Below are 21015 nucleotides of genomic sequence, written 5' to 3'. Positions count from 1 at the left end.
ACACTACAGCTGTAAAAATATACTGCTTTCATCAAAACATCAACTTTATTTCATTTTAAGTGTGCCTTAACCTTACTTTTCTGGCAAACAAGAAAAGTTTCATAGTGGACCTTTAATTTCATTAGGCTTGCATTATTTTTATGTATTTATTTATTTGTTTTGTTCACACAGAGCAGGAGTTGTTGACAGTAGCAGATGAGCAGATCTGTGTGCAACAGCCCCTCCACAGGAAAGTTAACAAAGTTACACAGTGAACTTTTATTATTTTAGCCTTGGATTATTATTTTTTATGTATGTATTATTTGTGTATTATGTATTTATGTATGTATGTATCTAGTTCCACAGGAGTTGTTGACTTGGCTGGCAGATGCACAGATGTGGGTGAAACAGCCTACAGACAGCGGGACATTGTCTTGAGGCTGTAAACATGAGTAAACTAAACCTGATTCAAAAACACAGCTTTGTAAAAGTCTCTGGTTTCTTTTTTCTTACGACGCTCCATTCTTCTGATGCTGCTTTGCCAAAGGTGAAGTGTTGAGTTTAAAAGATAATAATGAGGTCATGTCAGCTGGTAACGTCTAGTAGTGGAAGGTAACGAAGTACTAGTAAAATAAAGCACTACTTCATTTTATTTTACTATATTTGAGAGAAGGTATCTGTATTTTCTACTCCACTACATTTTTTAACTGGACTGAAAAGTAAAAAGTACTAAAAAGGGGTTATATGTTCATGGTTACATCCTGACTCAAGTTTTTGAGTTCAAGCTTTGGCTTTGAGCAAACAAAAATAAATACACAAAAATGAAGAAATGGATTTGTATTGCTACTGTTGACTAAATATGTATATATATTTTTTAAATCAACATTTAACCCTTAAGTAGTATTATACTATAAGTAGTATAGTAGCAGTAACTTGAGTCATTTCTTGGACCACTTTGTACTTTTACTTTTAATAGTTTGGAGTAATGCTAGTCTTACTTACGTACAATTTCTGGCTACTATCCACCTCTGCTAGTACTGCATTTCCTCTCAACCACACTGTATTCATAGGCAAGGTGGATGAACTGTCTTGCCCAAGGACACACCAACAGTAGTAGTAGTTGAGTGGGATGTTTCCATGGAGACAAATGACACGCCAAGTTACAGTTCAGGTCTGTGAAGAGGCGACCCCACTCATAGTAAAAATGTATTTTTTCAGATTGCTTTTTAGCTATTTATATCATTACAGGCAAAACAATAACAACTCCACCAGAAAAGTTACACAGTGAAACTTTAACATAACATGGAAGTTCCCATGATTCAATAGTAGATAAGAAAAAGTGAAAGGATTTAGACTCAAGGGCCAAACACAAAGAGGTTTGCAGGAAGGAGACATGATGGCTGCTCCACTACCTTGAACTAATCTAGCGACTAAGTTGGCCTATTATTGATGTGAATAATAAACACAATATTTGTAATGCTACTGTATTGCAGTGGTGGATGAAGTACAGTTTTACTTAAGTAAAAGTACAGATACAGAGGTAAAAAAGTTACTTAAGTAAAAGTAAACTACTTAAGTAGTAAAAATAAAAATAATTAAAGTACCTGTTTAATAATGTACTTTTAAGAGAAAAGAGTAAAAGTATTTCACATAAGCGTTGCTTATTTATTAGTATTAAATGTACATATCTTGGTCACATTAACAATACAAATAAATTTCTTAATTTTTCTCATGAATTTTGTGTGTTTATTGCTGTTGCTCAAAGCCGAAGCTTGAACTCGAAAACTTTAATCAGGATGTTTCCACAAACATTGTAAAAATAATCAAGTGTTAGCCTGAAAAGTTTGGGTATCCATGTGATAGAGTAATATTTGAATTGTACATTGCTGCTCCCTAAAGGACTGATTCACCTACTACGACCAGTACTGCACAGCAATATAAAACTAAATTAAAGGTAGGCCTGAACATAAAGATGCATTATGTAAATTTTTTGGTAGAGGGTCCATCACCTTCTTGTCTCCATAGAGATGTTATTGTACTAATGACACTAATCTACCTGCAAAATTTATTTAGTTTTATCGCTCTAAAAAACCTTGGGAAACATGCATTCTTACTGTGTGCCATGTGGTATTGTCTCCATGGAGATAGAGCAGTTTAATGCCATATTATGGAATTCAAGGCAAAGCAATAACATCTGCATGGAGACAAGCAGGATGTGGACCTACCACCTTTAACATTCACATTATCCTATTCCTTCGGCTAGGTAATCCTGATGCCCAATGTCCCCATTTAAATTTAAATTTAAATTTAAAAAATCCAAGGTGTGGGCCTAAGGACAGGTGATACAATGGCTCCATCTAGTGGTCTTCAGTGGTTGACGTGACATTCTCACTGCATACAGACTTTATAGGCGTTATGCATGTGAGAGACCGAAAGACTATAATTAAAAGTTTAAAAAGTTTAATTATTATTATTATTATTTTAGAAATCTTCTCCTTGTCTGCACTATGAGCCTCGGGGGGCAGAGTGACTGTGTACTGGCTCCTCCATGTCCAGCCCCTCCCTCCTTTTACTGGACGTCCTGTGTGAGTCACAAGAAACTGCAGGTATATACGGTCACATTCGGTTTCCGAGACTGGAGCAGATACAGGAGCAGAGACAGGGGCAGAGACAGGACAAGAGACAGGGCAGAGACAGGGCAGAGACAGGGGCAGAGACAAGACCAAACAGGAACAGACAGGAGCAAAGATAGGAGCAGAGATAAGGGCAGAGACAAGGGCAAAGACAGGGGCAGAGACAGAAGCAGAGACAGGAGCAGAGACAGGAGCAGATAGGAGCAGGGACAGGACGAAATCTGACAGTATATATCTGCTTACAGAGCAAAGACAAGCTCATAAGGAACTGTTGTGATGACTCCATGAATGAAAGTTGTATTTGAGACTGGGGAGCAGATGAGGAACAGATAGGAGCAGAGACAGGAGCAGTGACAGGAGCAGGGACAAGAGCAGAGACAGGAGCAGAGACATGAGCAGTGACAGGAGTAGAGACAGGAGTAGAGACAGGAGCAGTGACAGGAGAAGGGACAAGAGCAGAGACAGGAGTAGAGACAGGAGCAGAGACAGGAGCAGAGACAGGAGCAGAGACAGGAGCAGAGACAGGAGTAGAGACAGGAGCAGTGACAGGAGCAGAGACAGGAGCAGAGACAGGAGCAGTGACAGGAGAAGGGACAAGAGCAGAGACAGGAGCAGAGACATGAGCAGAGACAGGAGCAGAGACAGGAGAGAGACAGGAGTAGAGACAGGAGTAGAGACAGGGAGACTGGCTGACGATGGTTCAAACCACGCAGCGTGTGCAGGTTGAGTGAATGAGAGAGTGGTTAGAGCGGCTCCAGACTGCACCCTGCTCTGTAATTTCCCTCTGTGAGTCTTATGTGCGTGTGTAAATGGGTATTTATCACATTGTGGGGACTAAAATCTGTAGGTTCTGGCAACCTGCCTCTTTTATGAGAACAGAAATCAGGTCCCTGTGATGTCAAAAGTTTATTACGGTTTAAAATTAAGATATGGGTTAAAATAGGTCAAGATTAGAGTTGAGGCTATAGGCAAGTAGTGACAATAGTAGAGCTTAGGAAATGAACGCAAGTCAATGTAAATTCCCCAAGAAGCACGGAAACCCAACGCGTGTGTATGAGTGTGTATGTGTGTTTGTGTGTGTTTGTGTGTGTTTGTGTGTGTGTGTATGTAATCACTTCCATGTGAAGGGGCCTCCCTGCAATGAGGAGGGATTCAACACAACTCTGAAAGGTCATATTCCTTTCTTTTGAATACTTATAGAGTTGTCAATGCCAAGCTCCTAAAGATCCTAAGATAATAAAAAGTACAATATAAAGACCAAATGCACACTTGGAATAGTATCTGCACCCTCTGGTGGCAATATAGAGTTATGTAGCAGTATTGTGTCACATGAAGAAAGTACTGAGTTTCATTAACCTACTCTTCCCATGTCTGGACACTTTCTTCCATGTTTTTTCATATAATCCTCCATCTAATATGTATTTAACCAATGTAATCTTGTAGCTCTCTGAATATCTGGCATATTTCCTCCTGACGGCTTCAGCTCCCTGGAAAGAGACTTCAAATACCAAATTTTCCTTGTAATAAGTCACAATACATAAAATGGACATTGGACTATTTACTACACTAGGGCATTGTAATATGCAATTTGACAAGATGGCAACACAAAAGTGAAATTCTCTCACATCTAAGCTAATAAAAACATGAATGGGAAATACACTTTGTAGAAGAAAATGTAATAAATTTGAATACAACCCTGTACCAGTTTTTTTCCATGTATTTGACTACATTTTGTTTTGTCCCTGCAAAGATCTACTGTATAAGTAACTCTTGAGGTCAAAATAAGTTTGCTGTGTACTGCTAGATCATAAGCATGAGGCATTTTATTGCCCGATAATGAGGAAATGCACTGTACAACGAATTATTATTAGCATCACGTGAAGGCAAAACTCCGCTCTGGCCTCCGAAAGTTGCGTTGATAAACTCATCACCGTGAATAATTAGGATGCTCAGAAAATTAAGAACCATAGTTGTGTTTTTCATGTTTTTAAGACGGTAAAAATCGGGTGCAGCACTTTTAAGAAATCTTTCTAATATGTGACACGTAAAATGCATGATAATGTGTGATTATGTTGTTTCTCCAGGGACTCCACTTTGCCAATATAAAAATCCCCATGCATTGTTACTGTACGGCATATCACATTATAAACAGTATCAAATGAAAGAGCGATTGCTTCACTTTAAGGCAAACCAGACTAATGTGATGTCCTCTTTTGTAGCAGACAGCATAGTTGGGATTCTTCTCTGGAGACAGGCGCGAGCTGAAAGGTGACACTGCAGTGCTGAGGGCTATCCTTGTATCCACAGTGTAAGTCTATGGGACACACAAAAGACACAGGCCATTGAAACTAAGCTTGGGTTACATTCACAATACAGTTTCTATCACTAACATATCTGGAAGAAAGACATCACTGTAGGTATGTAAGGAGATAGCAGTATTGGGACATAATGAAGTAAAAGTGGTAAAGTACTGTACTTAAATGAATACTTTTTACTTCATTATATTTGAGAGCAGGTATCTGTACTTTCTACTACATCTCTGAAAAGGACTGAAAAGTTGAAGTGTTTTTCATTATTGTTTGAGACCCGCTGAAAAGGCTGAGGGGTTTATTTTTAACACGTTCATAGTTCGAGCAAACAAATACACTGTAGTGTTCTGGTGTAAGGACGCACGCCAAATTACTTCTGGTTGTTTATTTTCTGAACACAAGTGCTACTGTAGGCCATAACCCACGCCAAAACAAGAGCAAAACAACAGTAGTCTCAACTCACTAGAGCCAGTCTCCAAAACAGACCAGTAACGGAGCAATACCTGAACTTTCACATCAACTTGTTGTCATAGCAACCAAATGTCACATACAAAAGCAGTTACATAAAAAACAGCACAGATAAACAGAATAACAAACAGCGTCGACTCTGAACTAAACACAAAATATCAGATCATTCCACTACTTTTTACTTTTACTTCACTACTTTTGAGAGCAGGTATCTGTACTTTCTACTCCACTACAGCTTTGAACTAGACTGAAAAGTCTGGGGCGTTTATTTCTGACATGTTCATAATTTGAGTAAAAATATACAAATAAAAACAGCTGTAAAAAACTATCAATGCAATTGTTTCTGTTGAACAAAATTCAGCAGAAATCTGTATCAACGTCACTACATTTGAAGCTTTATTAGATCTCATAATCTGTGCAAAATACTTTTACTTTTTACTCTGCTATTATTTAAGCAGATTTTTTTGCGGTGTGTTTATGTTTACTTGAGTATTTCTTCGCTCTAGTATCTGTACTTTTACTTAAGTAACAAAATTGAGCACTTCTTCCACCTCTCCTCCTTAGCAACAAGTAATCAGAGTGTCATGGAAAACCAAATATTCAAACCATGACTTCACAAATGAAGCTAACTGAAGCTAACCACTTTACCAACATGGTTCAAATCATCATATTTCTAACCACATTGAATTGCAAATGCTAAAACTAATGTTCCTTTTTTGCAGTGTAAGGTCAGACTTTACTACAGGAGCCTTGATGGGGCAAACTCAAAACTACCTAAGGCTCAGGGGTCAACACTGAAACCGTCACCTCTAACCCCTTAAAACATAAACAGAAGCCCAAGAGGGTCAAAACTCAAAGGTCAAGCCAAAAACGTGTCCAAAAACACACACAGTAGGCTATAGGTACACCAAACCGGGACCGAGGTTCAAAATAGGTTGAGGTATAGGTATCGGTCAAATCTAGTGAATAATTTTTTGTTGTTTTTAGTATAGTCACTCAATACTCGATACAGATTTTTATTACAATCACAGTGACACACATCAGATTTTTTTTTTTTTTATTTTAATATTTTCATCTCATAAAATTTGTGGAGTGCCAATGTAACACACTGCATATATATTTAAGTTTTAAGCAGTGTAATCTATTTTAGTTAATGATAATACAATGAGCCAATACATGGTCCAGTTTATTTTAGACTATGGAGGGGCCACCATAGTCTCTTGTATAAATGGGAAGCACTAAAATCATAATAAAACAAGTCCATTTATATAACAAAATGTAATTTTCAGCACCAGGTTTAGTCAGCTTAGCAGTGGTGGATTGTAACAAAGTAAAAGTAGCAAAATAAACATTTTAAACAAAATTCAGCACAAATCTTTTTCAAACTCACTACATTTGAAGCTTTATAAGACCCCAAAATCTGCACGAAATACTTTTTACTCTTTAAGTACATTTTTAAATGGGCACTTCAATATTTTTACTTTTTTTTTTTTTTTTTTCATGTAGTACGTTTAAGGTTTTTTTTAAGTTTTCAGTCCTGGTTAAGTCCTGGTTAAGTCCTGGTTAAGTCCTGGTTAAGTCCTGGTTCAGTCCTGGTTCAGTCCTGGTTCAGTCCTGGTTCAGTCTGCATATAGTTCTGGTTAAGTCCTGGTTTAGACCTGGTTCAGTCCTGCTTCGCCCATGAGCTTGTGTCTTCTTGCCACTTGGCTGATCATGTGACTTTTGTTCCGTATCAATACTCATTCAAATGAGTATTTAGTTTGGATTCCGGTTTTAGAATCAATTAGATGTGGGTAATTATATTTTTTGATAAACATCATCTACAGCAAAGCCCTGTAAGATGTGTCGCTTCCACGGTGAAGTTCAAACTTAGATTTTTGTTGTTGCAGCTTACAAAGAATGCAGGTCTATAAACAGCTGGAGACAAAGGAAATGAAGGTTGGATACAGTTAAAGTGGAGAGAGGCAGAGCGGCTGTTACTGATCAAATGTTGGCTCATGTTTCACTATAAAAAAAAAAAAAAAAAGGGGGAAAAACTCCAAAAACAGCCCAAGCCCTGTTTAAGTTACACAAGACGAGCTGAGAACTTTTATAGAACTAATGTTAAAATATTACCATCATTAAAGCTGCACTATGTAACTTTTCCGGAGGAGGGTCTAGTATACTTTCTTGTTGCCATGGAGATGCTGCTGGAAATTTCCTGCAGCATGACATTAAATCATCTATCATCATGTAGGCTAAGTCAGATCTGTGGATAGGCGATCTCACCCACAGTAAGAATGCATGTTTATTAAGGTATGAGCAATAGTACTGAAATAATATTTTGGGGAAAAATGAATACGTTTAATGCCATAATCTGGAACTTTCTCGACAAAGCAATATAATCTCCATGGAGACAAGCAGGTGAAAATAGAAAAGCTAAATGTCAGAGCTGGAGTTGAACTGCCAACCTGACTCTTGTCTCTAATTATAGCTTAAATCTGACTGAATAACCTCATCAGTAAGTATTATTAGCCTTTATATAAACTACTTAAAATAACTATCTCTAATGCCACTGTTCCCTAAATGTGCTATTTAAATTCTTGAAATGTTACGTCACGTAGCTTTAACCACTTTCCAGAAACAGCATTAGTAAGAAAGACCGCAATCGTCTTTGTATGTGCATCATAATATCACAGACATTCCTCCCGTCTCTGCCTTGAGGCTAGTCCCTTCTTGTCCTGGTTTACTTCAGTTTAAGACCTCATTCAGTACTTTTTAAACCTCGGTTTAGTCCCATTTAATACTAGTTTTAGTTCTCTTTTAGTTCTGTTTAGTCCTGTTTCAGTCGCAGTTTAGTCTTGATTTACTCCTGGTTTAGTCCTAGTCTAGTCCTAGTTTAGTCTTGTGTTAGAACTGGTTCAGTCCCATGTTAGTCCTGTTTTAGCCCTGGTCTAGTCCTGGTTTAGTCCTGGTTCAGTCCCGGTTCAGTCCTGAATTTGTCCAGATTTTAATCCTAGTTTAGCATAGATAAGGCCTGGTTTAGTCCTGGTTTAGTCCCTGTTCAGTCCCAGTTCAGTCCCAGTTCAGTCCCGATTTTAGTCTGGATTTTAGTCCTAGTTTAGCATGGTTAAGGCCTGCTTTGGTTCAGTCTGGATTTAATACTGGTTTAGTCCTGGTTTTAGTTCCTGCTTCAGACCAGATTTAATCCTGGTTCAGATCTGGTTCAGTCCGGCTTTGGCCCTGAGCTTGTCTCTTCTTGCCCCTTGGTTGACAGAAAACGACAACATCAACATCTCAAAACAGTGAGATGGCAGCCACAAACACATGTACCTGCCACACAAACACATGTAAAGGCATATCATCCAAACAGCACAGAAATGTATTGGACAAAAGATATTTTAATCTGTTAAACTTATTTATTTAACATGTAATATTTGCTTTAATATTTGCGTTATTTTTTTACCAGTGGGTTAGGACATCTCCAGTCTTTGGTGAACAGCTGTGTTAGCAGGCTCTGTCAGCTTGATTACTTGTAAAGGTAAGAAATGAAGAGTAGCAAACTAGAGTAACTATACTTAAACAAAGTTGAATCTGTAGTAGTAGTAGTATTGTTTATTTATTTGAATACTCATTAGCTGTAACCCAATTTACAGCTTTTTTCTGGCGTTTCTTCCTGTTTGATTTCTCCCAGATTTCCCAGACAAAGCATTCAAATAAACCTGAATTTTCCATAAGACCCTCCAGATCCGTCCTCTTTGAAGTCCTGTACTAGTGCGGGACCCCACCCACAGCTTAGACCCTTTTTCTCTGGCTCTCATCTCCCCCTCTTCTGCCCCACCTCTGCCTCCACTCCTCTCTATCTTTCTCTCTCTCACCCCTCTTACTCTGCCTCTCTCTCTTTTCTTCCCCTCCTCTCTTTTCTTCCCATCCTCTCCGGCTCCTTTCCCCATACTCTCTTCCCCTCTCCCCTTACTCCCTCCTGTCTCCTCTCTCTCCTCTCCTTCGTTTCTGCAACTCCCCTCTCCTCCTTCCTCTCTATTCCCTCTCCCCCTCCTCTCTCTTCTCCCTCTCCTCTTTCCCTTTTCTGCTCCTCCTCTCCCCTTACTCGTTCCTCTCTCTTCCTCTCTCCTCTCTCTGCCTCTCACCCCCTTCTCCCTCTCTTCTATCTCCCTCTCCGCTCCGGTGCAAAGCTAAACAAGCCTTACATTAAGAGGAGTATGAAGGCAGGAAGCAGCAGGGCCTGGGGTGGGGCTGTTTACATGGAGAAGGGGAGGGGGGGGGGGTCTCTTTGAAGACTGTAGACTGACTGTCACTATATGTACTCACACTCCTCCTGTTCACTGAAGAGGACTGAACAAGGACTTAGGGAAGCTTAAAAGTACTTCAAAATAATAGAATACACAACAGTGGAAGTTTAAAGGCACCCTGTGTAACTTTTTTGGTGGACGGTCTCGATTGTTATGAGACGGGAGAGGTGACCCTATTCAGAGAAAGAAAGTTCAATGCCATAGTGTGCATCTCCATAGCGATATTAGGGACACAGGAGCGTGGCAGCCCACCTCCATCAGAAAAGTTACATAGTGCACCTTTAATTAAGTAGTCATACTCATAATCATTGAAATAATTATAGTAAAAATGTTAATATTACTTATACTATCACTCTCATTATGACTACTACTACTGCAGCATGCAAGTATTTAATTATATTTGGGTACAGACGACAGGCACTTTTGAGCTAAGACCAATTGTGCTTGTGTCCGCTCTGTAGTTATAATCTATGACACCCGTGGATCATTATGTTAGAATTTGCACATTTTAAATCAGAATACTCATTTAAAACGACTTAATAAATCAAAGAAGTCTGCTGACTTCCTTGTGAGAAAACTGTGGTGCCCAGTGGGCACTGACGTCGCCGTAAACAACATGACAAGATAGATAACTGCACATCACACTAGCGAGAAGCATTTTTTTGTTCATTAGTACCAAAATGACAATGTGATGCTGCCAAATCCTACACATATCATTGATAAATTTGAACAACAAAGTAAGTAAGTCACAGTGGCTGCATGCCAGTGGAATGAAAACAGGGATTGATCTGCAATATGGCATCTTGAAAATAAGCATTTAAGATTGCTCAAACATGTACGAATCACTCCAAATACAATTTTGAGAGGGTAAACGAGAAAGAAACAAACATAACATGGTTTATAACTCTAACAAGTCAATTTTACAGAGCAAGTCTGCTTTAATACTATACTACTACTGTTAATTTTATCATCACAACTATAATTGTGCTACTACTATCACTACTTTTATACTACTGCTACTTACACTACTAGTAAAAGTATCCGGTTGCCCTCCACCTCTGCAGTTAAGGCGGAGAGCACGGGGCCATAGCAGATTTATGTGTTTTGTGCCTGGGAGGATGTGGCTCCACCTTTAATCACTGTGAGTTGTCTGTTATTACGTCTTCTTTATTTAACCCCAGATACAGATCCTCAAAGACAAACTCAGACTTGTCTCGCACACAAAGAGAGCACACCACAGGTTTATAACCATCTACAGTAACACAGGGCTTTTAATAGTCACTTTAACTAGGGACCAATCTATAAACAAAACAGGTTTACATATGTTTTTAGTTATATGCAAAAATGGCCATTTCCAACTAATGTGAGTGAAATTTCAAAATTCAAGAGCTTCACTCATACCTACCAACCTAATCTAAACCAGGACTAAACTAGGAACTTTAAGGTGCACTATGTAACTTTTCTGGTGGATAGCCTTGTCTCCATAGAGATGTTATTGCTGTGACAATAGCCGACAAGCAGTTGAAACTACTAAGCCAAATTACAGGTCAGATCTGTGAAAAGGCAACACCACTTACAGTAAGAATACATGTTTTTCAAAGTACTTAGCAGTAAGATGGATATGTTTAATGCTTGTCTGTGGAACATTCCAGGCAATTACATCTCCATGGAGACAAGCAAGTTGTGTACCATCCACAACAAAAGTTTGCAACATAGTGCACTTTAAGATAGAAGGATAGAAGGAGAAGGACTAAACTAAACCAGGACTAAACTAAACCAGAACTAAGGTAAACCAGGACTAAACTAAACCAGGATGTATTAGTTTAGTTAACCAGGCTAAACACAAAAAACCTCTAAATCCGGATCTAACCAGGACTCAAGTTGGATAAATATAGTATCTATAACTCTAACTTAACCACGACTAAACAGGAACATAACCATAAACTATGACTAAGTATATCTACAATGACATAAATCAGAATTAAACCACAGAAAACCATGTACAAGGAGATAGTTAAGCTTAACTAAGTCTTAACATAACTAGGTTAAACCAGGACTAAAGTCAAAACAACAAAACATGGGTCAACGTGAGATCTTTAGAACTATTGTTTTAGTTCTAAAGATCTCACTAAGCAGAAAAACAAGGCAAAACCAGTTTTTAATGTGGGGCCAATTCGATTTCAATCACATAAACTGGATTTAAAAATTTCAACCTTGATTTCAATTCTAAAGAAAAGACTCCAGATACTCAAAGCTGATGCTGACACCATGATGATAAGAAGAAACACTTTAATTAGACAATAGAATGTAATTTTAAACATTAAATCATAGTGCTTTATTTTATGTTACCATGTGCTGTTATATCTGTGTAATCCCTCAGTCGTCCAGGTAGGTTCCAAAGCGATCCCTGGGTGTATACTAATCTATGAGGTCTTATACTTATTCTGATACTACAACTAGTATCAAAACTAGATACTCATTTGAGCAGGTATGGACACTAAAAAGTCACAGCCTTTCCTGAATAGCTTCAGAATGATCTTGAGCTGTATCAGGAGATGTATAAGACCACACAGACTAAAATATGGCTATTGACTAGTGTCAACCCTAAAACTGACTTCTAAAACTTCAGTGCAACCTCTATTCTCAAACCAGGACTATATACATGCAAATTCCAGCTAGAACATTTCTCCAAAACATAACAAAACTAGCTTATCAAAAACAACTACTATTGCTACCTGCCGCACAGCCTGAGAACCAGCACTGTACATTGAAAACAGTGTTTGAGTCCTGAACAGTCTCTTTTGTGTGTTTCTAAACCTTGATTTTTACCCTCAGGCTCGGAGCGGATCAACTTTCTCTCCACGCCCTCCTCCTGTGAACCGGCCTGAGCTCCTGTGTCTGTGGAAGAGAACGGGGGATTCCAGAGCACTGCAAAACACTGCGGAAAAAACAAGCAAAAATCAGTTTGGATTTAGTCCTGATTCAGTCCTGTTTTAGTTTTAGTTTAGTCCTAGTTCAGTATACATTTAGTCCTGGTTTAGTCCCAATTCAGTCCTGATTCAGTCACAGTTTTAGCCACGGTTTAGTCCCGGTTTAGTCCTGGTTTAGTCCCAGTTTAGTCACTAGTTTAGTAGTTTTAGTCCTGGTTCAGTCCTCGTTGAGCTTTGGTTCAGCTACGGATCAGTTCTAGATCAGTCCTGGTTTAGTCCTTATTCAGTTCTGGTTCAGTCAACATTTAGTCCCGGTTTAGTCCCAGTTCAGTCCCAGTTTGGTCTTCATTCAGCTCTGATTCAGCTATAGATTAGTCCTGGTTTAGTCCTGGTTTAGTCCTGACTCAGTCTGTATACAGTACTGGTCCAGATCTAGTTCAGTCCTGATTCAGACCAGATTTAATCCTGGTTCTGATGCAAAAAAAAACAACTCTGGCTTTCATACTGCAGTAACTATTTGACTTGAACTCAGAAGACTTGAGGATTTGGGATTCTTACTTTTGAGATTACTTCTTAGGACCATTTCTTACAGGAAGAAAGCAGGTTTTTAGGTATTTTTGAGCAATATAAACACATAGAAATATAAGCCCAATTTGGATTTAGTGTAATGCTAGAATATGGTATGTGCATTATGTGAATGTGGATTCTCCTCTCTGTACTGATGCCTTGTATGAAGCATTTTTGCATTCTGTGTATGAGCAGTTCTCATGTCCAAACATCTAGCTTGACCTTGGAAACAGACTCCTGGAGATACTAGTTGTGGCTGCACCACATCTTGAGAAGCCTAGCTGCGGGTTCTGAGGGAGGCTGGGTCATTCACACCATGGCATTGAGCTTCCTGTCAGCTGTTCACGTTGGTTTAGCCCAGGCCTAAAAACAACCATCGCATCATTTGAACCAGTTTGTTTCACACTTTAAGGTGATGGCTCTGAGAGGAGTGAGAGGATGAGGATGTTTTTACAGGCAGACTATTAAAAACATCCAACTGTAGGTCTGCATTTACATAAACTACACACAATTATCACATGGGTGGTCTAAAGAACAATAACAAGCTAGACAAAAGCAACAACTGTCTTATTGTAACCCTCGAAATGTGCAATTTTTTTTAAAATCTTTTTTATTTACATTTTTTGCCAAGTCATTGGTGAGGGATGTATAATTTGAACCATATTGGGGGCTGGGAGGGTAGTGTTGTAGTAGTAAGAGTAATAGATTAGCTTATTGTAATAATATTTGGTAGCACAAGAAGTAGTGCTAGCAGAATGAATACATTTTAATACATCAGAAAGCCAATTTATTTGTCTGCTACCAACAGCTGTATCATAACTTATTTAGTTATTACTACTGCCATTACTTCCAGTGATAATAATAGTACTGCTCAATAGGCTCTGTGACCAGCAACCTCATTGTTAGCATCACTACTTACTGTCCAATTGTATCACTATGAGTTTTTTGCTGAGTCACGCTAAAATGAATAAATAATTAAAGGTTAGGCAGTGAACAGGGAGCTGCGGATGGATGTCACTGGCAACATGTTAAAAAATACACACATAAAATGAAAACTTCACCGGAGGACACTATGTTTAGAAAGAGGGATGATTGTGTCTCAATGCTAACACTAATGCTAATTTTGAGGCATAATTAATTGATATTGAATACTTTTTTAAAAAAATCACAAACTCAAGTTTTCTATATTTAGCAATAATTTGGCAGTCTTTATTTTAATTAATTTGAATATTAAAATAAAGACTGGTAGCACATCTACCTGGAGTTGCATTTTATTTCATTCACATGTTTGAGTAATGCTGCATTATTAGTCTGTGTACATCTTCAAAGCTCAAAATACTCATGTCATAACACGGTTTAGTAGTTTTAAGTTAATAGCTATCTTTCACCTTTAGTTCAGCAGAAATTGGCAATGTCAGGGCTGAAATTATCCAAATAACTCTAATGAAGGTGTAAAAAGCCAGTGGAGCACTTCCTGTATTACCACATGACATCACAAGGTGGAATGGAGTGTTTTCTGTTTGGGAGAAGAACACAGCCTAAATATGCTGAGTTTGTGTGTTAAACCTGTGAATGAAACAAAACACAATTCCACTTCTGTTCCAGGTCTGAGGAAAAAACATTATAACATAAATCAGAAGAGACTTAATATGGGTCTTTTAAGTAAGTCTTTGTAGCTTTAATTCAACAAAAAAGCTGGAGTAGCCTTGAAGTCTGTAGCCCAGGTCAATAATTCCAGTGCATGTTATCACATTGACTGACACACTTCAGTCTGGCGCCAGTTTATGACACAGAGAGACAAAAAAGGGATAAACTTAACCAATACTGACAGAACGGTGGATTTTCATTTGACAACTTTAGTATTAGGACCTACTATGAAACTTTAACAGGGGGCTCGTGCTGCACAGGCCCATTAGAAAAGCCCATAACCTTTTTATGGGCGTTTGCCAGCCTCAGACAACAGCTGTTCAGGTGCGACGCCCACTCACCCATTTGTGAACTAACAAAATGGTTGCCACCTCAGCCAGCTGAGAAAAGAATTACTTCCAGATCAAGGTTCGAAGTAAGTAAATTTTAGTTGTTGAATGGTAGGGTTGTCAAGATGAATCGGTTAATCGATAATCAAGATTATTTAGGTCATAAATAAATAATTGTAAGAATTTTAGAAACAAAAGTTAGTCCTTTCAATTCATTCTACACTTCAAAAAGGTAAATCAAACCCTTTTTATGTCACCATAAATTTATTTCAGAAAGAGCAGGTTTCATACCACAGTGGTTCCCAACCTATTCTGTCTCGAATACCTCAAAGTGTCATCTCACATTCGGAGTGCCCCTGTTAACAGTAGCACTGATTCTTTAGTAACTACATATCACTTTAGTAGTACCTTGCCCATCATATTTACTTGTTTTAATGTAATTTATGCTAAATGTTTCACACAGAATCCTTAAAGATGTTAAGTTGTATTATGAAGAGTATTTTATATTCAAATATCATTCAATGCTACTTTTTTAAATCTGAAACAACTCCAAGTACCCCCTGGTAAGTGCTTGCGTCCCTGTACCACTGTTAGTAGATGAATGAGCCATATAGTCACATAGATCACCAAAGTGGAAATTTTCACTCATATTTGGGCACAGTTGTAAAATAATGTTTCTTAAGAATAGAATGTGTGACAACCCCATTGGCCAATCACAATTTGTTCCACTGTATCACCTTCTGAAAAAAGACCTATTAATTCTATTGCATTTTGTTCAGATGTTTATTTAATATTCACCTCATTCCAGAAGTTACCATGGGCGCCACCATTGTCATTCAGGTTTGTATTAATTTGCCTGGGGCTGCCGATCTTGACAGTAAATAATCTCTATAGGGGCTACAGAGCAGTTTTAAAGCCTTCAGAGAGGACTTGTTGGTCACACATTGAATGGGATTTTCACTTAACCAGAAGTACCCTCACAAAGAAAGCACGGTTTAGTAGAATTAAAACATTAAATAAATAAAATAAAAAATAGTAAAAACACCAAATAAATGATTGGAAGTGAACTTATAAACAACCCCAAAAAAGACAAAAGCCCCATTTCACTTTTAGCTGTGATGTAATGTAGCCTAGTTTAATTATGAGACGAAAGGGATATTGGATACTGTATTTTTTTGTGACTTAAAAAAAGACTGAAAATCCTGAACAGAAATGAAAACGATTTTATGAAAAACACAATTCAATGGGTTAAAGTTTTGTATTGAGTTATCAAAGTATAACCAAAGGCAAACATGAGTGTTATACAATACGTTATTTTACAGTGCGAACAATATTGTTTTTTTAAATACAAAATATAGAATTTCACATTTGTACAAAAAGTATTTACAAGTTCACTTTAGCCACATGGGGAAAAAGCTTGAGTTCAGTCTTTGTTTATAAGGCTTTGGTATCATTGTCCCTATCTCTTTGGCAAACATCTTTGGACAGGTGGAAGGAGGCTACACAATATTGCCAAAGTATGACCTGTAGGGATGGTATATCGTTATCAGTAATATGGTTAATACCAGAGGATTTCTCCAGATATTGGTACTGGTCTGATATCGAGAAATTAAGCAGCTATTTGGCACTGAAAATTTTTCTCCAGGTATCATTCCTTGTTCTCAGTGCATCAGATTTGTCTTTTTAAGCAGACTCGTTAAAGTATGAATTTACACCCCAAATGAATAAACTGTTTACAAATTAACTTATTGTTTTTGTACATCTCTATAACTTGCCACAAATTTGGTCTGTAGATTTTAAAAGCTTCATATCGCTATCAACAAATATCGGATATCGGCTCAAAAAATCCATATGAGACCATCCCTAATGATCTATACAATAACTTCAACTGCACTGTTGTGTGAGCAATTCCAAATCACTGTTGTCGCCTACTTATCCACGCTTGAATGTGATGAAAAAAACTAAACAAAATTGCAGTCTTAATGTTTCTGTTTTATATTTTACAACCTCATTATGTCTTGATGTAGATTTGGTTCAGTCATGAATCGTCCCAGTTATGTTTTGCGTCTCTAGCCTCCTCATCTTAGATCCACGATCACATGATAAAAAGTCGCTAAAAATGGTGTCCAACGACCACAGGGATTATTCTCAAGAGTTGTGGGTTAAATCTCCAGTTCTTGTCAAGTTGCTGAATGTCTCTCCCACTCTTCAGCCTATTTCGTGCTACACTGTCATGTCAAACATAGCTTAGAGGCCTCAAAAGTCCTTTTAAAAACGTCAAAAAGAAACAATGTATTTTTTTCACACAGTGGTTTCTCCGTTTTTCCCATTTGTCAGTCTTGAGTAAAACTTATGCCACGAGTGCAAAGTTTTCCCAGACCAAATCCAGAAACCGGACGTAATTCCCACAATGAGAGTCATCAGATATTTGATCATGTAAACTGTGAAATCTGGGGTCATACGTGGTCCGCTGTGCATGGGGCAAAGAATCGCCAATGACCTACAGTTCTGACTTAACCATGTTCTCTCCCAATGTGGCCGGAAAGCTTGCTCGTAAAAGAAGCAAGCGATTACGATAGTAGCGGGAACTGTGTAGAGAACGCTGAAGACGCCAATCCGAACCATTAGTCGCTCCAACTTTTCCGTCTTGGTGCCATCGTGTTTCATAATCGTGCGAATTCGGAAAAGTGATACAAATCCTGCCAGGAGGAACGACGTCCCGATAAAGAGGTATATAAACAGTGGCGCCAAAACAAAACCTCTCAGTGGGTCAAGGTTACTAGAGCTAACATAGCAAACACCGCTAAGAAGATCGCCTTCAATTTGTCCCATTGCTAATATGCTAATTGTCTTGATTGCAGGTACTGCCCACGCTGCCAGGTGAAAATATTGTGAATTGGCTTCGATGGCTTCGTGGCCCCACTTCATGCCAGCCGCTAGGAACCAGGTTAGTGACAAAATGACCCACCAAATTGAGCTAGCCATGCTGAAAAAGTACAACATCATAAACAAAATCGTACAGCCTTCCTTTTTGGTGCCTTGAACTAGTGTTTTGTAGCCATCTGGGTAGAACATGCCATTGCAAACCACACCATCTCCAAGGAAGTATCCAGCAATGTAAGCAATTGACACCATTGTGTAGCAGCCAGATAGGAAAATTATGGGTCTTTCAGGGTATCTAAAACGTTGCATGTCGACTAAATAGGTGCAGACAGTGAATAAAGTTGACGCACAGCAAAGGACAGACCAGACTAATATCCACAGACGAGAAAACTGGATCTCTTTCTCGCTGAAAAACATATGGCCACCACCTTTAGTTGGTTCACATGGCGCCCCGCAGTCCTTGGCATCCATAAACTTGTAGTTCAAATACGGTGGAACTTTGAGACTGTTGGGGCAAGAGAAGGGTAAATCGTGAGGGGCAAATATGGTGTGGTCCGGGGGTATGGGAGCGATCACGGGCGGGATAGTGGCAGGAGAGGAGTCGTTTTGTCCCACGCAGATTTGTCCGTCTCCCAACACTGGAAAGTTTTCACAGCGTAAACGATCGGGCCACTGAAAACCAAATTTGTTCATAAGAGCTTCGCAACCTTGTTTGGCACGCTCACAAATGGACCTGCACGGGGGGATAGCCTTCTCCAAAACGGTGCACACGGGCGCATACATGGAGCAGAGGAAAAACTTCAACTCGGGCGAGCACTGAACTTTTACGAGCGGGTAAAACTGGTGTACCTCTAAGCCAGCATCTTCTTGGTTGTAATGTCCCACCAGGTTAGGCATGATAGTTTGATTGTAGGCGATGTCCGTGCACAGAGGGATGGAAATAGGTTGACAAAATCCATGTTCGGGTACCACCATTCCGCTGTCGCCCTGCGCTGATACGAGCATGGGTAAGAGGAGGACACGCCAAACGAAACGAAAATCCATCTTGAAACTGATTAAACAGGTAAATGATGTCCCAAAATTACGGATTCAGAGCGTGTACAGTTGTGGGAATACCTGGACACGACTTCTTTGTACTTGCTCCTCGCTTCTACTGTTCGTTCTCACTTTTTCCACACGCAACTCCCATTTCTTGACTATTTTCAATTCACCGATAATCATTTAATGGACTTCCGGTTTAGACCTTCAAAATAAATGTGCATGCTGACCATATACCGTATGACTCATGGTACTTTTGGTGTCCAGAGACTGCCAAATCTAATAAAAGTCTCAATTGCGCACTTGTAAAATGTCAAAGAGTTTAACTCATGGCTTCAATTAACTTTAGAAATGAGATAAACTTTGTATTTTGTGTCTATTTTCATTATACAAAAATCTTTTATTTTGAAGCCGTTCCTCGTTTTCTTGTTTTTCAATGTAAACTTGTTAAAGGTGATTATCAAAGTAGGAATATCACATTTAATAGGCCTGGATTAAGTAGGCAAGCAAATAAATAAATTAAAAATAAATAAATGAATGAATGAATGGTTAATTCATGACTGGAAGTGTGGAAATGTTGTCTCTGTGTAAAATGATAACCCAGAAGCAGCCCCCAAACTATCACATTATTGAACTAAATAATTTGAATGGTTTTATTAATGAATTAAATTAATCGATCCATGGTGTAGGCTTCAAGAATGGTGTAATATTCTAACGTTTTATATTTGTGGAAAAGAAGATAATTAGACAAATACAATGCAAAATTCGTATCACTGTTTTTATTTATTTATTTATTTAAAACTGTGAGCATATGGTGGTCTATATCAAAAACGTAATTCTGCATTTGACTCATGGTATGCCATAATGAAATAGGTTGTATTATTAGCAGTGGCTGAATGGGATCTTGGCTAAACCCAAGTTGCGAACATATATTCAATTAAAAGATACGTTTAAAACTGAATTTTATGATCAAATTTGAGCAGGAATCAAATCTCGTTGAGGCACAGCTGAGACAGAGATCTTTCTCCTGGCTGCAGAAACTGGGAGGTTTTCTCAAGCCCCTGAAGAAGACAGACTCTGGTTCATGCGAGTTGGGAGAAGTGGAAAGTGAAGCTCATTATTGTCCATTTTATGATGAATTTAGAAATCCTTTATTTGATTAAATGTTCACTCGATGCCCTGATATGTTCTGGTGTAATGACGACCACAAGATGAAATGGTTGTTTCATTCTAATGTTTAGAAGTTGGCATCATTTTTCTATAAAGCCTGAAAGAAGCGGCAAATAAGTGTGTTTAAATGAGTCCATGGGTGTTTGTAACAACTGCTCTATTGTATTTTATTGTATTTTGTTAATCGTGTCTCATAAAAGGGCCCGGCATATTTTGTTTACAAGACACAATAATTAAATAGAATAGAACAGATAATAGAATATTATCAAAACTTTATAACAGACTCGTAGCTAAAAGAGTTAAAAGACACATCACATTCAAAAACACATCTCCAATATTATATATTGTATCTAAGACTATTTTGATATTACAACAGCCATTCCAGTAGTCTACAGAGCAGGTTACACGTTTTTCTGGGAGTTTGTGTAGGGGCCGCGGTGACAGGGGGCTCTGGGGCTGCAGGCGGGTCAACCTGTCCTACGCAGAGTCCATGGTTTGGGAAGTTTTCACACTGAAATCCAGATTTGTTCATGCTTTGCTCGCAGCCCTTCTTGACCCGTTCACAGAATGACCTGCACGGGGGGACAGCCCTCTCCAAAATGGTGCACACGGGCGCGTAGACGGAGCAGAGGAAAAACTTCACCTCTGGAGCGCACTTCTCTTTTACGAAAGGGTCAAACTGTTGTATCTCATGGTTCGTGTCTTCTTGGTTGTAGTGCCCCATTAAATTTGGCATTAAAGTGTGGTTGTATGGAATACCCACGCACAGAGGG

The 21015-nt window shown here is 38.6% G+C and overlaps 1 protein-coding gene across 1 annotated transcript; it reads right to left on the bottom strand.

Annotated features, from left to right (window-relative positions):
• Nucleotides 1-16403: 16403 nt before the first annotated feature.
• On the bottom strand, nucleotides 16404-19183 carry LOC117375080 (frizzled-2-like). The gene is made up of 2 exons (XM_055223912.1): nucleotides 19151-19183; nucleotides 16404-19078 (listed from the first exon to the last, which is right to left on the bottom strand). Exon 2 carries the CDS (start codon nucleotides 19076-19078, stop codon nucleotides 17453-17455), a length of 1626 nt encoding a protein of 541 aa, XP_055079887.1. The 5' UTR covers nucleotides 19151-19183; the 3' UTR covers nucleotides 16404-17452.
• Nucleotides 19184-21015: the final 1832 nt, after the last annotated feature.

The sequence above is a fragment of the Periophthalmus magnuspinnatus genome, chromosome 8 (assembly GCF_009829125.3).
Source record: "Periophthalmus magnuspinnatus isolate fPerMag1 chromosome 8, fPerMag1.2.pri, whole genome shotgun sequence".
NCBI lineage: Eukaryota > Metazoa > Chordata > Actinopteri > Gobiiformes > Gobiidae > Periophthalmus > Periophthalmus magnuspinnatus.
Note: the sequence above shows the minus strand (reverse complement) of the source record. Positions and strands in the feature narration are given on the sequence as shown.

Coding starts and splice junctions, on each gene's coding strand:
- LOC117375080 (XM_055223912.1), bottom strand. CDS start 19,078: ATGGATTTTCGTTTCGTTTGGCGTGTCCTCCTCTTACCCATGCTCGTA.